We start from the raw sequence: 13,149 nt of genomic DNA on the forward strand, positions 1-13,149 counted from the left end.
CAATGCAGAATAACTATTTGTAAGGGAACTGCTCATACAGGTGTAGTGCATGTGCATTATAATACATGTGAACAAAACCAAGACACACAACATTCGTTTTCAATTATTTTATATAAAAATCTGTTTCCCTGATATCTTTTCACAAATGTTAGTCTGAAAGCAAAATGGTCACCATTTGAAATTAATAGCATCAAGTAAAGAAGTTTCTATGTTAAAAAAGAGCTAAATCTTATATCAAAATAAGATGCTACATTTAAAAAATATATTTTGTATATTTCCAGTATAACTCCAGGTACAGTATTATTTGTTTTCTGCTCTTCATTATCAGCCCTGAGTTTTGAATCACTGATTTCCAGACATACTAGCTACATTACTGAATTAGTATTGACCTATTGAGCTAATATCTTCTGTAACCTGATTCTGGTTGTTATACTGATCACCTCTTCATGTGATGTGTTCTGTGGGGTTGTGACCTACACCCTCTTCATGCCCCGGGCCATCAGGCAGGCGAACACTGTCATCACCATCTTAGGTTTCACCTCCACTAGGTCCTCAGGTAGGGCGTACACCCGCGCTCCGATCTTCCTGGCCATGGAGATGGCATACCTGACGACAGGCAGGATTTAGGGGACATCTTAGCTGTTGTCCTGAACATGTCATCTCTTTCATCAAGCTAGTACTCAAATGTTATCATCATATGGTACGTACTTGGCGTTATTGAGCTTCTCTTCCTCAGTCAGGTCCTCCACCTTTATTAGGTCATAGCGGATGGAGCCTGGCTGGATGGCATCAATCAGGTCCAGGACTGGCATACTGGTGGCTATGGACCCATCCTACAGAGGTACACACACACACTGAGCTATTGCTGTGGTGGATGCTTTATTTTTTTAACTTATTCTACTTGGAAAAGTAGAATGAAGTCTAGTACTTCAAAAAAGGTACCATGGTCAGAAAATGTTAAACAGCAGAGTTACAGCCTACCTTGAATCCAGAGATGGTGCCTTTGCCAGCCTGTGTGAGTGTGTCGTTGACCCAGGTGACGATGGTGTCGTCATTCACCTTCTGCCCGTCACCAAGCTCCTCCAGAATGTTCAGCGTGTACCTGAGAGAAAGAGATGGATCCTTCTAAATGTGGAATTATGGAGTAGGCACTGAGCCTGCTTATGAGTTTTTCCTGATCACATGACCTGAACAGGGGAAAAAATATCTAAAGCATTTTTAATAATGTTCTGTTGCATTACCTCCTCATCAGCTGCCACAGCAGGGCCTGGGTGAGTTTTCGGTTGCCCTCGTTCAGGTCCTGTCCAGCAATTCCCACCAGGGAGAACTTAGCCTCATTCTTCCCCAGCTCCACTGCATAGTTACAGTTCTCCAACTGGCACAGACAAATGCATAATAAATCATTGAATCAAATTCAATCAATTGATCAGTTTAATCATGATCTCACTGTGGGAGAACACTTATTGTTCATAGTCTCACCTTCTTCATGTTGCTGCCCAGTTTGGAGTAAGGGGGTTTGTTTACTCTGTCCCAATCCACTGGCACATTGATCTTCTCATAGAGCTGGAAGATGACCAAAGCATCATCTATGTCCCTGTAAAACATGCACACACATTACATTTGTGTGGTTTCCAAATGATTGGAAATGGTTGGAAATGGTGTATAATAAGATGGAGTGACCTGTACTGTACTTACACATAGAGGTGGTTGACACGAGGGTTGACCCCCAGGGAGTTCATCCAGTTCCTGAAGGTGCGCTCCTCTCTGGTCTCACCTGTAAGTGACATAACATTACACACTGATTCAGGCCTTGTACTGTATATATGGTTTATATTATTTAATCAGGAAGAGGGGATGCTCAGGAACTAGGTTATGGTTTGGGATGGTCCCAACACTGACCCTCGATGGAGCTCCAGTCAATGTCCTGGTTCTCTGGCTTCTTCAGGGCAGGATACTTATTAAACAGGTTGGCAATGTACGCCAAGTTCAGCTTGGGGTTGCCGCGGACTACGTCGGTTGCTGTAACAAACTGTCGGCAGCCAAGACGGTCAGCCTGCTCCAACATGCACTCTGCTCTCTTTATGTCCTCTTTCTCCTGCAGGGGGCGGTAAGGGAGAGATTGAACAGCAACATCTACGGTATCTATGATGCATCACTCATTGATGATACGGTCAATTTAGAAGGCACTTTTAACCAAAAAAGAAGAACGGCACTGTCTGTTGACCAGGTTGCCTAAAATGGAATTGTAATGGATGATGTTTTATAGGGTGGGATGACCATGTACCCTTATCCCTGAAATGTCGATGGCAATCAGAGGGATTCCCTCCTCATCACCCTTAGGGGCCACTTGGTTCAGGATGTTGTAGTAGGCCTTGGAATCCTGTTATGCAAAACAACAAATGTATACAATCACAAATGCACAAAAAGATCCCGGACCAACACAGTCATATGACAATCCAGTACCAACACAGTCATATGACGATTCAGGACTGACAGTCATATGACGATTCAGGACTGACAGTCATATGACGATCCAGGACTGGCACAGTCATATGATAATCCAGGATAGACATGGTGCGTATGACCCACTTTGATGTCAGAGCTGAAGTTGTTGATCTTGGAGCAGCCGGCCTCCTCCAGGTGGTAGTTGGCCCAACGCAGCAGCAGCTCCTCTGGGGAAAGCTTCATCAGGTCCTCCAGGCTCTCCCCATCCCTCAGCAGGGCTATCAGAGCTGCACACACACATCATTGAAATAACACACTCTTTAACATACATAGCTACAGAGATCAATTGATGTACAGTACTGTAGATATACATACACACTCACATGTTATAAAGTTATAAAACACACCAAAACATTGAAAATCCATATTCAAATAAACATTTAACACACACACCTTCGTTTCTGCTGATCTCAATGTCTGCGAACAAGCCGATCTTGATGACCTGCCAGAGCAGACCTAGGACCAGATGCTGCCTGCCTTCCTTCAGGTCCTCTGCTCCGATGTTTACCACGTGGCAGCCGATGGCCGACGCAGAGTTAAGAGCCAGGTTCAGATTCTCCTGTTAGAGCACACAAAACAGTATAGATACCTGTGCATGGCATACAGTATATACTGTATATAATGACAAAGAAATGACTGTCAATGGGTTATACAAAGCTGCAGTCCTCTGAGTCAGCTGGTGTTGAACAGTCTGTAAAAGGTTACCTGGATGGTGAAGGGTGTGAGCTTCTTCTTGTTGATGGTTCTCTCATCGATGGTGTCCGGAACAGACTGATTGATCATCTTACTACCAGGTGAAGGAGAGGTGCATAGGTTGAAACCAATGTAATATTTCCATAGGGATTGATTTATATCATCAAGGTTGCACATACTCTAAAGTAAGTCCATGAGACCAGTTAGAAAGTACCATAGAACGATCCCATCTCCGACAGCGGTGAACAGGTCGTTAGTGGTGGGGTCCATGGGGAGGACATGCTTGCAGTCTGGATCTTTCTCCAATGCCTTATTCACCCAGTTCACAAAAGCCACCTTCTCCTCCTCTGTCAGTGGAGAAATGTGTGGGCATGGGGGGAATGCACAACATTAAACATGTAGGAGTATTTGTATTTATGGAGAAATATTTGTATACATTGGCCAATCAGAGACGTATAGATGTGTAACTTCACAGACCAGGAAGTCTTGTTGTACTAATGGATTTTTCCACATATAGAGATAGATGTGGTTCTGTATGCCTCATTTGAATGATAAGTGCTTTCTGTGTGATGTTGGCTACAAACTGAAGTAGATATCTTGGGGGTATTCTCAGCCAGTGAAACAAGTAGGGACAGTCACCTGAGTAGGAGTGCTGTGTGCCTGAGCTGGACTGCTCTGAGGTTCCTGCTACAGCATTGATGCCCTCCTTCTTGTTGATAGCTTTCTTGAAGGTCTTAGCCACCTCTGTGCTCTTCAGTCCATGGACCACCTTAGTGAACGAGAAGAGATGAGACCATGTATCTCTGGTGTCATGTCAAGATGTCTCAAGGTGTGGTCTGCTCTTCTTTGACATTGACTTTCTGTAACTGCCATTTATTTTGACCTATTGACCCCTGAACTTACATTGGCAAACTCGTTGAAGGTGACTTTGCCGTCATGCAGGTCTCCTGTCTTGGTAAGATCCTGGATGATCTCTCGGACTCTGTATCCTGGCAATGGCAGGTTGGCAGCTTTGAACAGGTCATTGAGCTCATCTGTGCCAATGTGGCCGTGAGAATCAACATCTGGAATAAGAAATATAGGTCAAAGGTCACATAGAATGTAGCCTTGTTGAATGCAAAAATAATCAGGGACCCAGGATAAGAGTGAGAGAGTGAAGTGAGTCTACAATGAATTTCCCTGTCAGGCTCTCACCGATCTTAGCAAAGGCTTCTCTCAGTTCCTCCAACTCATCCTGAGAGATCTGTGCTGGAGCAGCCATCTTGTGGAATCTGAAACCAGTTACACATAACTTCACCTTTTTTCACTAAACCATATGGTACTGAACATACTCAACAGGGAGGAACTAGAATAAATATTCAATTTTAGCATTTTGTCATTGTGATAATTTCAAAAAAATTTGCTCTACCCAGAGGTTCTGGGCTCTGATGTCTATTTCTTTGTGAAACATCCTGCTTCTAGCAAGCTACTTCCTTCCTACTTCTGCTAAGGTGGTGAGGTCATTTACACGATTCATATCTTTATTCATTTCTTTATTTCATCTGTCTTATGACTAAGTATACATTTCAGGCCCCAGTCTGAGTTGAGAGGGGAGTAGATGTAGCTGTAGTGATAACAGACAGGAAGAATGGCTGCCATTCTCTGTGCGGTTTCAATGAGGCTGCTAAAGCTGTATACCACAGATACAGCGAGAGATAAAAGGTCATGTTAGAGACAGAGACCTACTTCAAACTAGGTCTGCTCTGCTTGCCTCAGAGGTGTGAAGTTTGGAGATGAGTAAGAAATGTTTCTCTTTCCATTGTCACCCAGGACAAATCAGCTTGGCTCCTAGAGATTGCATCAATGGTTTTCTAAACATATAGTGTGGAGAAGGGTCTAGAGACCATTATTCATTTATGTTCAACAATGTACCCACTGGACACAGACATCATTTCAACGTCTAGTTTTGATTTCATTTCAGTTGAGTTTCTGTGACTTCAATGTGAAATCAACAAAAATGTCATCATGCCATTGGATTTAGGTTAAAAGTTGGGGGGGGGGGGGGGGACTTTTTGCAAATCCAATTAGTTTTCCACGTTGATTCAACATCATAACATTACAATTTTTTGTTGAAATGATGTGGAAAATTGTTGATTCAACCACGTTTTGCCCAGTGGGTATGTAGTAGTACAGTTTTGAATGCTCAAATAAGTAAAAACAAGGAAATCCGGGTTTTGTTCCCTTTCTCACACTATAGCTATAGAGGTCAGAAACAGAAGTGAAACTGATGTCTTTACACACCATGGCTCAAAATTACCAGCTTTGTAACTTTGTAAGCACTACATACCAATCAGCACTGAAACACTCTATGATTATTAAATAACCACACACTGGATGGCACAGTGTAATGTTCACTAATCTAACGATATGATATTACTGCCTTTTTAAGGCTGACCTTTACCCAGGCTTTACTTTAAAAAATAAAAAATAATAGTGAACCTTTATTTAACTAGGCAAGTCAGCTAAGAACAAATTCTTATTTACAATGACGGCCTACCGGGGAACAGTAGGTTAACTGCCTTGCTAAGGGGCAGAACTACAGAGATTCGATCCAGCAACCTTTCAGTTACTGGCCCAACACTCTAACCACTAGGCTACCTGCCTTTTAGATGATGAAGTAAATGTGTCTTTGCAATTTGATCATGAGGGGTGTTATCTTTCATCAAGCAAATCCAGTTCCTTGATTTGAAATCCTTAAAACCATCATCAATCATCAAGGATTACCTGTGGTCTCAGCCACTAAAATCATCAAGGGCTTTTACGGAAGTAAAACTGCAATACCCACAAACATCAGTCAGGGTACCGTGGATTTCACATGCAAATCTTGGTCTCTTTTAATAAACAGACAGCTTATTCATTACGTACTAAGAAAATAATCAAATGAAAAGGTGCGTTTGCATGGATTAGCTAGAGAAATAGGGATTTATTGGAACAATATTATGATGTGGACATTTATCAAAGCCAATCTGTCTGTCACTCAAATGAATCTTTATACATCAATCAATTGTGCTCACTCAGTTTCTCTCATTTGTTCTGTATGAAAAAGCCCACTCCTTTAAAGCCCCCACGCAGTCTTTGTAATTTTATTTTTAAATCAAGACTGTTTATTTAATGAAAATAACGCCAAAATATATTTGTTATCATTTATTTCCCTGAGCCTCCTTTGGCCCTTGAAATGCTCAGTCTGATCATGTGGATGTTAGGAAACACATTTTAAGATATTTACATGCACAGCCTTGATTGGCTGATAGGATGGTCTAGAGCCCACCACCTTACCCAGATGAACACTCACTGATCTATTATAATCATGATGTGGGCCAAAAGATTTGCACCACCTAAACAGGCTGACATTTCAGGCTTTTTTTTTTTAAACAGCTCTTACACAAAAAGGGCATTATCATCTTTTGCACAATTTAAGAGTGTTATTTCGACCTCATATTTTGTAAATATCATTAAAAAAAGGAACATGAAGTTAACTGCATTGCCCCTTTAAGTGTAGTGTGTTATTAATTATTCAAGCACTATTGAAAGACAACATATAGTATGAGTTATTTATTGTTCATCATTTCTAAATGACTACAGCAGTGGTGAGTTGAAGATTACAGATGTGTATGTGCCAGCAAATTCTACATGCTTAACGTTATTGGATGAATAGTGATGGTATGTTGGGAACTTTTAGAAAATGTAAATGTTTAACTAAGTTACTGTTGGCTTTCACATGTTAGAATTTTCAGCAGTTGCAGCAAGGCTAACCACAACCCAACTAACTTCCTGTTTAAACACTATGCTATGATTTAGACTACTTCTGCTCTCTGCCACCATGCTGATACTAAAACTAAAGTCATGACATGGCAATGCTTCTCCTGTGAACATCATAATTCACTTAGGGCTATATAACAATTTTGGTAATACTTTATCAATGTATTATGTGACTGTGTAACAACAATCCTTAGATGATAAAGTAGCAATGATTATGATTATAAAGCATACTGTTAGGCTACTGTAAATCAATGAAAACTACAGATGGTGCACTCAGATCCAGGAAGACACCATCTATTAACACACAGGACCATCTGTGAACACTTGTGGACTGTTAAAGCAACAGAAACTCATCATCCTTATCATCATCATTCATCTTCATCCTCATCAAAATCAACATGCAGTCACAGACCATATTCCCAGTAGATTCAATGAAATACTGACACATGCAGAGGCACACACAGACACGGACACAGAGAGGCCCCAAGGTCAGGAGATTGAATTACCTTAGGGAGGTGAGTTGACTGGAAGGCCTGTCTGTGTGGTCTCTGACTCACTCTCCTTCCTTCAGTGTGTCTGCTGCTCTCACTGCTTGACAGGCAGTGCACTGTCTCTCCCTCAGAATCAACTGACAACGAATGTACTAGGAAGGAAGTGACATGCAACCCAGGACAACTTCACTAAGAGAAATGAAAGACGTTGTGTCTTTATATGGCAATCTGCTGCCTGCCACGGAGTTATCAAGGTGGGAGCAAGTTGGGCCTGCTCTGAGGTTACCCCAATGAAAAAAAGAAAAAGAAAAAAAAAAGAAACTGCAAAATATTCCAGTAGCCTAAAACGGATTTTTTTGGTTCCTCCACATTGCTTATGTGAAAGATAGACAATTTATGGCATTTATGGCAGTCGTGCAAGTTGAGCCTGCTCTGAGAATTTATTTGACTCATAACTACCTAAAACTGATCTTTCTGGTTCCTCCCCATTGTTTAAGTGAAAAAATAACAAATTATGGCATTTATGGCAGTCGGGCGAGCAACTCCAGCACCTGCAAAAATGTACCTGGATGTGCATATGTTCTTCAGCTTTTGTCGGGCAAGTTGAGCTGAGAATATATTTTACTGATAAAAGACAATACTTATTTTTCACACTTCATGTAACATTGTCATACATACCTTTTCTGCCATATTTGCATTGGCATGCTCTCAGGGTTGGGGAGTAATGGATTACATGTACATGTTTACAAAAAACAGTAACTGTAATCCGTTACGTTACCAGCAAAAATATTGTAATCAGATTACAGAAACTTTTGAAAAACTATATGATTACTTTGAGGATTACTTTTAAATTCAGAAAGAATGTTTGCGAAAAAAATCTTTGACACTTCTCGGTTTTCTCAAAGACATTCATATCAGCATTGAGAAAAAGGGCAAGTTTAAGTTTGTTCCACCTGAATGAGTCTGGCCACAAGTCAGAGACCACTATGATGACACACCAAAAGTGTTTGATGGATCGCGGGAAAAGAGCAGGAATAGGCTTTTGTAGGCTACAGTCCAAGATATAGCTTCCAATGGTGCAACTGCTGTTGGCATCCAAAGATTATCCAACTTGAATAAACGCTTGGAGGTAAGGATGACAGCAGTGTCATGCCCTGACCTTAGAGAGCTTGTTTATGTCTCTATTTGTTTGGTCAGGGTGTGGTTTGGGTGGGCATTCTATGTTCTTTATTTCTTTGTTTCTGGCCGAGTGTGGTTCCCAATCAGAGTCAGCTGTCTATCGTTGTCTCTGATGGGGATCATACTTAGGCAGCCCTTTTTACCCACCTGTGATTGTGGGTAGTTGTCTATGTATAGTAGCCTGCGAGCACTACGTAGCTTTATGTTTGTTATTTCTTGTTTTGTTGGCAACATTATAAATAAAGTAAAATGTACGCTCACAACGCTGCGCCTTGGTCCATTCCTTTTGACGAGCGTGACAAGCAGTGTAGTCAATGGCGATACGGATATCACCTGTTATTGATATCTACATAGCGCATTGATGTGAATCACACCTCTGCTCTCACATCAACAACATCATGCCAGAAACCCTAGATCCACTCCAATTCACATACCACCCCAACATATCCACAGATGATCTCAATCGCACTCCACACTGCCCTTTCCCACCTGGAGAAAAGGAGCACTATGTGAGAAGGCTGTTCATTGACTACAGCTCAGCGTTCAACACCCTAGTTCCCACAAAGCTCATCACTAAGCTAAGGACCCTGGGACTAAACACCTCCCTGGGGCCCCTCAGGGGTGCGTGCTTAGTCCCTTCCTGTACTCCCTGTTCACCCACGACTGTGTGGCCAAGCACGACTACAATACCATTAAGTTTGCTGACGACACAACAGTGGTAGGCCTGATCCCTAACAACGATGAGACAGCCTACAGGGAGGAGGTCAGAGACCTGGCAGTGTTATGCCAGGACAACAACCTCTCTCTCAATGTGAGCAAGACAAAGGAGCTGATCATGGACTATTGGAAACGGAGGGCCATACAGGCCACCATTAACATCGACAGGACTGAAGTGGTGCGGGTCGAGAGTTTCAAGTTCCTTAGTGTCCACATCACCAACAAACTATCATGGTCCAAACACATCAAGACAGTTGTGAAGAGGGCACGACAACACCTTTTCCCCCTCAGGAGACTGAAAAGATTTGGCATGGGTCCTCAGATCCTCAAAACGTTCTACAGCTGCACCATCGAGAGCATCCCGACTGGTTGCAATACCGCCTGGTATGGCAACTACTCTGCATCTGATCAGAAGGCGCTACAGAGGGTAGTGCGTACGGCCCAGTACATCACTGGGGCCAAGCTTCCTGACATCCAGGATCTATATACTAGGCGGTGTTAGAGAAAAGCCCGAAAAATTGTCAAAAACTCCAGTCATAAACTGTTCCCAAGTCATGGACTGTTCTCTGCTGAACAACTAAACTAATCAAGTGGCCACATGGACTATTTACATTAATGCTACTCGCTGTTTATTATCTATGCATAGTCACTTTACAAATTACCTCCATTAACCTGTACCCCAGCACATTGACTCGGTACCCGTACCCCCTTTATATAGTCTTGTTAATGTTATGTACATTTTGTGTGTTGGCTATTGATTGATTCGATTTTTTTACTTTAGTTTATTTAGTAAATATTTTATTAACTCTATTTCTTGAACTGCATTGTTGGTTAAGGGCTTGTAAGTAAACATTTCATGGTAAGGTATCCACAAATCAAATCAAATCAAATAGTATTGGTCACATACACATGGTTAGCAGATGTTATTGCGAGTGTAGTGAAATGCTTGCGCTTCTAGTTCCGACAGTGCTGCAATATCTCACAAGTAATCTAACAATTCCACAACAGCTACCTAATCCACACAAATCTAAGTAAAGTGATGGAATAAGAATATGTACATATAAATATATGGATGATCAATGACCAAGCGGCATAGGCAAAATGCAATAGATTGTATAAAATACACTATATACATATGGGATGAGTAATGCAAGATATGTAAACATTATTAAAGTGGCATTATTAAAGTAACTGCTGATCCATTTATTAAAGTAGCCAATTATTTCAAGTCTGTGTGTAGGCAGCAGCCTCTCTGTGTTAGTGATGGCTGTTTAACAGTCTGATGGCCTTGAGATAGAAGCTATTTTTCAGTCTCTCTGTCCCAGCTTTTATGCCTCTGTACTGACCTCGCCTTCTGAACAGGCAGTGGCTCGTGTGGTTGTTGTCCTTGATGATCTTTTTGGCCTTCCTGTGACATCGGGTGCTGTAGGTGTGCTGAAGGGCAGGTAGTTTGCCCCTGGTGATGAGTTGTGCAGACTGCAAAACCCTCTGGAGAGGCCTGTGGTTGCGGGCGGTGCAGTTGCCATACCAGGCAGTGATACAGCCCGACAGGATGCTCTCAATTGTGCATCTGTAAAAGTTTGTGAGGGTTCTAGGTGACAAGCCACATTTCTTCAGCCTCCTGATGGGACAGGGCAGTGTGCAGTGTGATGTCGATTGCATTGTCTGTGGACCTATTGAGGCGGTATGAAAATTACAGTGGGTCTAGGGTGACAGGTAAGATAGAGGTGATATGATCCTTGACAAGTCTCTAAAAGCACTTCATGATGACAAAAGTGACTGCTACGAGGCGATAGTCATTTAGTTCAGTTACCTTTTCCTTCTTGGGAACAGGAACAATGGTGGCCATCTTGAAGCATGTGGGGACAGCAGAATGGGATAGGGAGAGATTGAATATGTCCGTAAACACACCAGCCAGCTGGTCTGTGCATGGTCTGAGGACGCGGCTAGGGATGCCGTCTGGGCTGCAGCTTTGCAAGGGTTAACACATTTAAATGTCTTACTCATGTCGGCCACGGGGAAGGAGAGCCCACAGTCCTTGGTAGTGGGCCACGTCGGTGGCACTGTATTATCCTCAAAGCGGGCAAAGAAGGTGTTTAGTTAGTCTGGAAGCAAGACGTCTGTGTCTGTGATGTGCCTGGTTTCTTTTTGTAGTCCGTGATTGTCTGTAGACCCTGCCACATTCGTCCACATACACCTGTTGTATTCAGTGCATGTGACAAATAAAAATTTATTTGATTTAGCTATTTGCACCTTACGGATTTGGGTTGTTGTGGATGACTGTTCACAAATCTAAATGTGTATTTGAATCCAATAATGGTTGAATTCAAGAAGTTTAAGCTGCCTATCAATCATAGTTTTTGAAACCAGTGGACAGCCAGTGAAATATGCGCTCTTGCAACAAATGCATAGTGCGGATCCCAGCATATAGAATAAAAGTGAGGCTTTTATTGGTTACATTTCTCCAGGCCCATCCCTCAGCTTTTTACTAAACCAGGCGGGGCGACCGTTTTGTTATTGTTTCATCTGTAGATTTGCCACTTAAACAGCTGCCCGCAAGATATCAAAGTGTCACCAACAAAAAGGTCAACAATAGGCCTATAGCAAATACAGCACATGGCATTAATTTTTCACATGTAAATAGCACTTTTCAGTAGTGCTCAAAGCATGCCATTCCATGAGCACAGCATTTATTTTTCAACTCGAATCAATGAGCCCAATCTGTCCTCCATGATAACAAAATCATAAACAACAGAGTAGGGCTGGCTAATAAGTCCTTAGTTTTCTGGTTATGCTCAGGTAAAACACTTTGGCTAATCTATACTTTCATATTTCCAAGTCCTATTCTTGAAGATCAAGGGGTATCATATTTACTGGAATGACTGGAATTCTGATAGACTTTTGTTTTTAATGTAAAATTACAATTTAATCGTATTATTAAATGTAGTAAAAAGCGATGGGTTAGAAGAAGCCTACATAACCATAAAGTAAAATATAACATCCATATACTGCCAGCTATGTAAACTTTAACATAGATTTATCCTGCAGTAGATGTCGTTCAATTGGTAACATGCATTGTTGTTGTCACGTCCTGACCTTAGTTCCTTTTTTCGTCTCTATTTTAGTTTGGTCAGGGCGTGAGTTGGGATGGGCATTCTATGTGTTGTTCTATGTTTTTGAATTTCTGTGTTTGGCCTGGTATGGTTCCCAATCAGAGGCAGCTGTTTATCTTTGTAACTGATTGAGAACCATTCATAGGCAGCCTGTTTTCCCACTATGATTTGTGGGTAGTTGTTTTCTGTCTCTGTGTCTGCACCAGGCAAAACTGTTTCGTTTTCGTTCGTTCTCTTGTTATTTTGTTTTTGTGTTCAGTTTAAATAAATATTAACATGCACACGTACCAAGCTGCATATTGGTCCGATCCTTCCTACTGAAAACCGTTACAGTTGTCTTCTTCTTCTTAAGGGGAAAGTAATTTAAAAGTAACTGAATGTAATCCGATTACATTACTGAGTTTGTGTAATCCAAAAATTACGTTACTGATTACAATTGTGGACAGGTAAGTAGTAACTGTAACGGATAACATTTAGAAAGTAACCTACTCTACCTTGCATACTCTAGTGTAGTAGACAATCAAGCATACATATAGATCATATTAAATTACTATTTTCATTCTTAACGGAATTATATGCATGCACCCAATTTGACTCAGACTATTTGAAAAAAATATATATATATTTAAATGTTTTTTGACTCAGACTCTTGA

The 13,149-nt window shown here is 41.5% G+C and overlaps 1 protein-coding gene across 1 annotated transcript; it reads right to left on the reverse strand.

Moving 5' to 3' along the window:
* Nucleotides 1-92: 92 nt before the first annotated feature.
* Nucleotides 93-7,610, reverse strand: LOC110520336 (plastin-2). The gene is made up of 16 exons (XM_021597585.3): nucleotides 7,503-7,610; nucleotides 4,393-4,469; nucleotides 4,102-4,262; nucleotides 3,838-3,967; nucleotides 3,413-3,545; nucleotides 3,211-3,292; nucleotides 2,899-3,064; nucleotides 2,590-2,732; nucleotides 2,285-2,380; nucleotides 1,900-2,095; nucleotides 1,696-1,774; nucleotides 1,480-1,594; nucleotides 1,242-1,375; nucleotides 982-1,102; nucleotides 709-833; nucleotides 93-606 (listed from the first exon to the last, which is right to left on the reverse strand). The coding sequence occupies exons 2-16, from the start codon at nucleotides 4,457-4,459 to the stop codon at nucleotides 474-476; spliced, it is 1,881 nt and encodes a 626-aa protein (XP_021453260.1). The 5' UTR covers nucleotides 4,460-4,469; nucleotides 7,503-7,610; the 3' UTR covers nucleotides 93-473.
* Between the last annotated feature and the right edge of the window lie 5,539 nt (nucleotides 7,611-13,149).

Source organism: Oncorhynchus mykiss, chromosome 3 (genome assembly GCF_057628025.1).
Source record: "Oncorhynchus mykiss isolate SJ-2025 chromosome 3, ASM5762802v1, whole genome shotgun sequence".
NCBI classification, from domain to species: domain Eukaryota; kingdom Metazoa; phylum Chordata; class Actinopteri; order Salmoniformes; family Salmonidae; genus Oncorhynchus; species Oncorhynchus mykiss.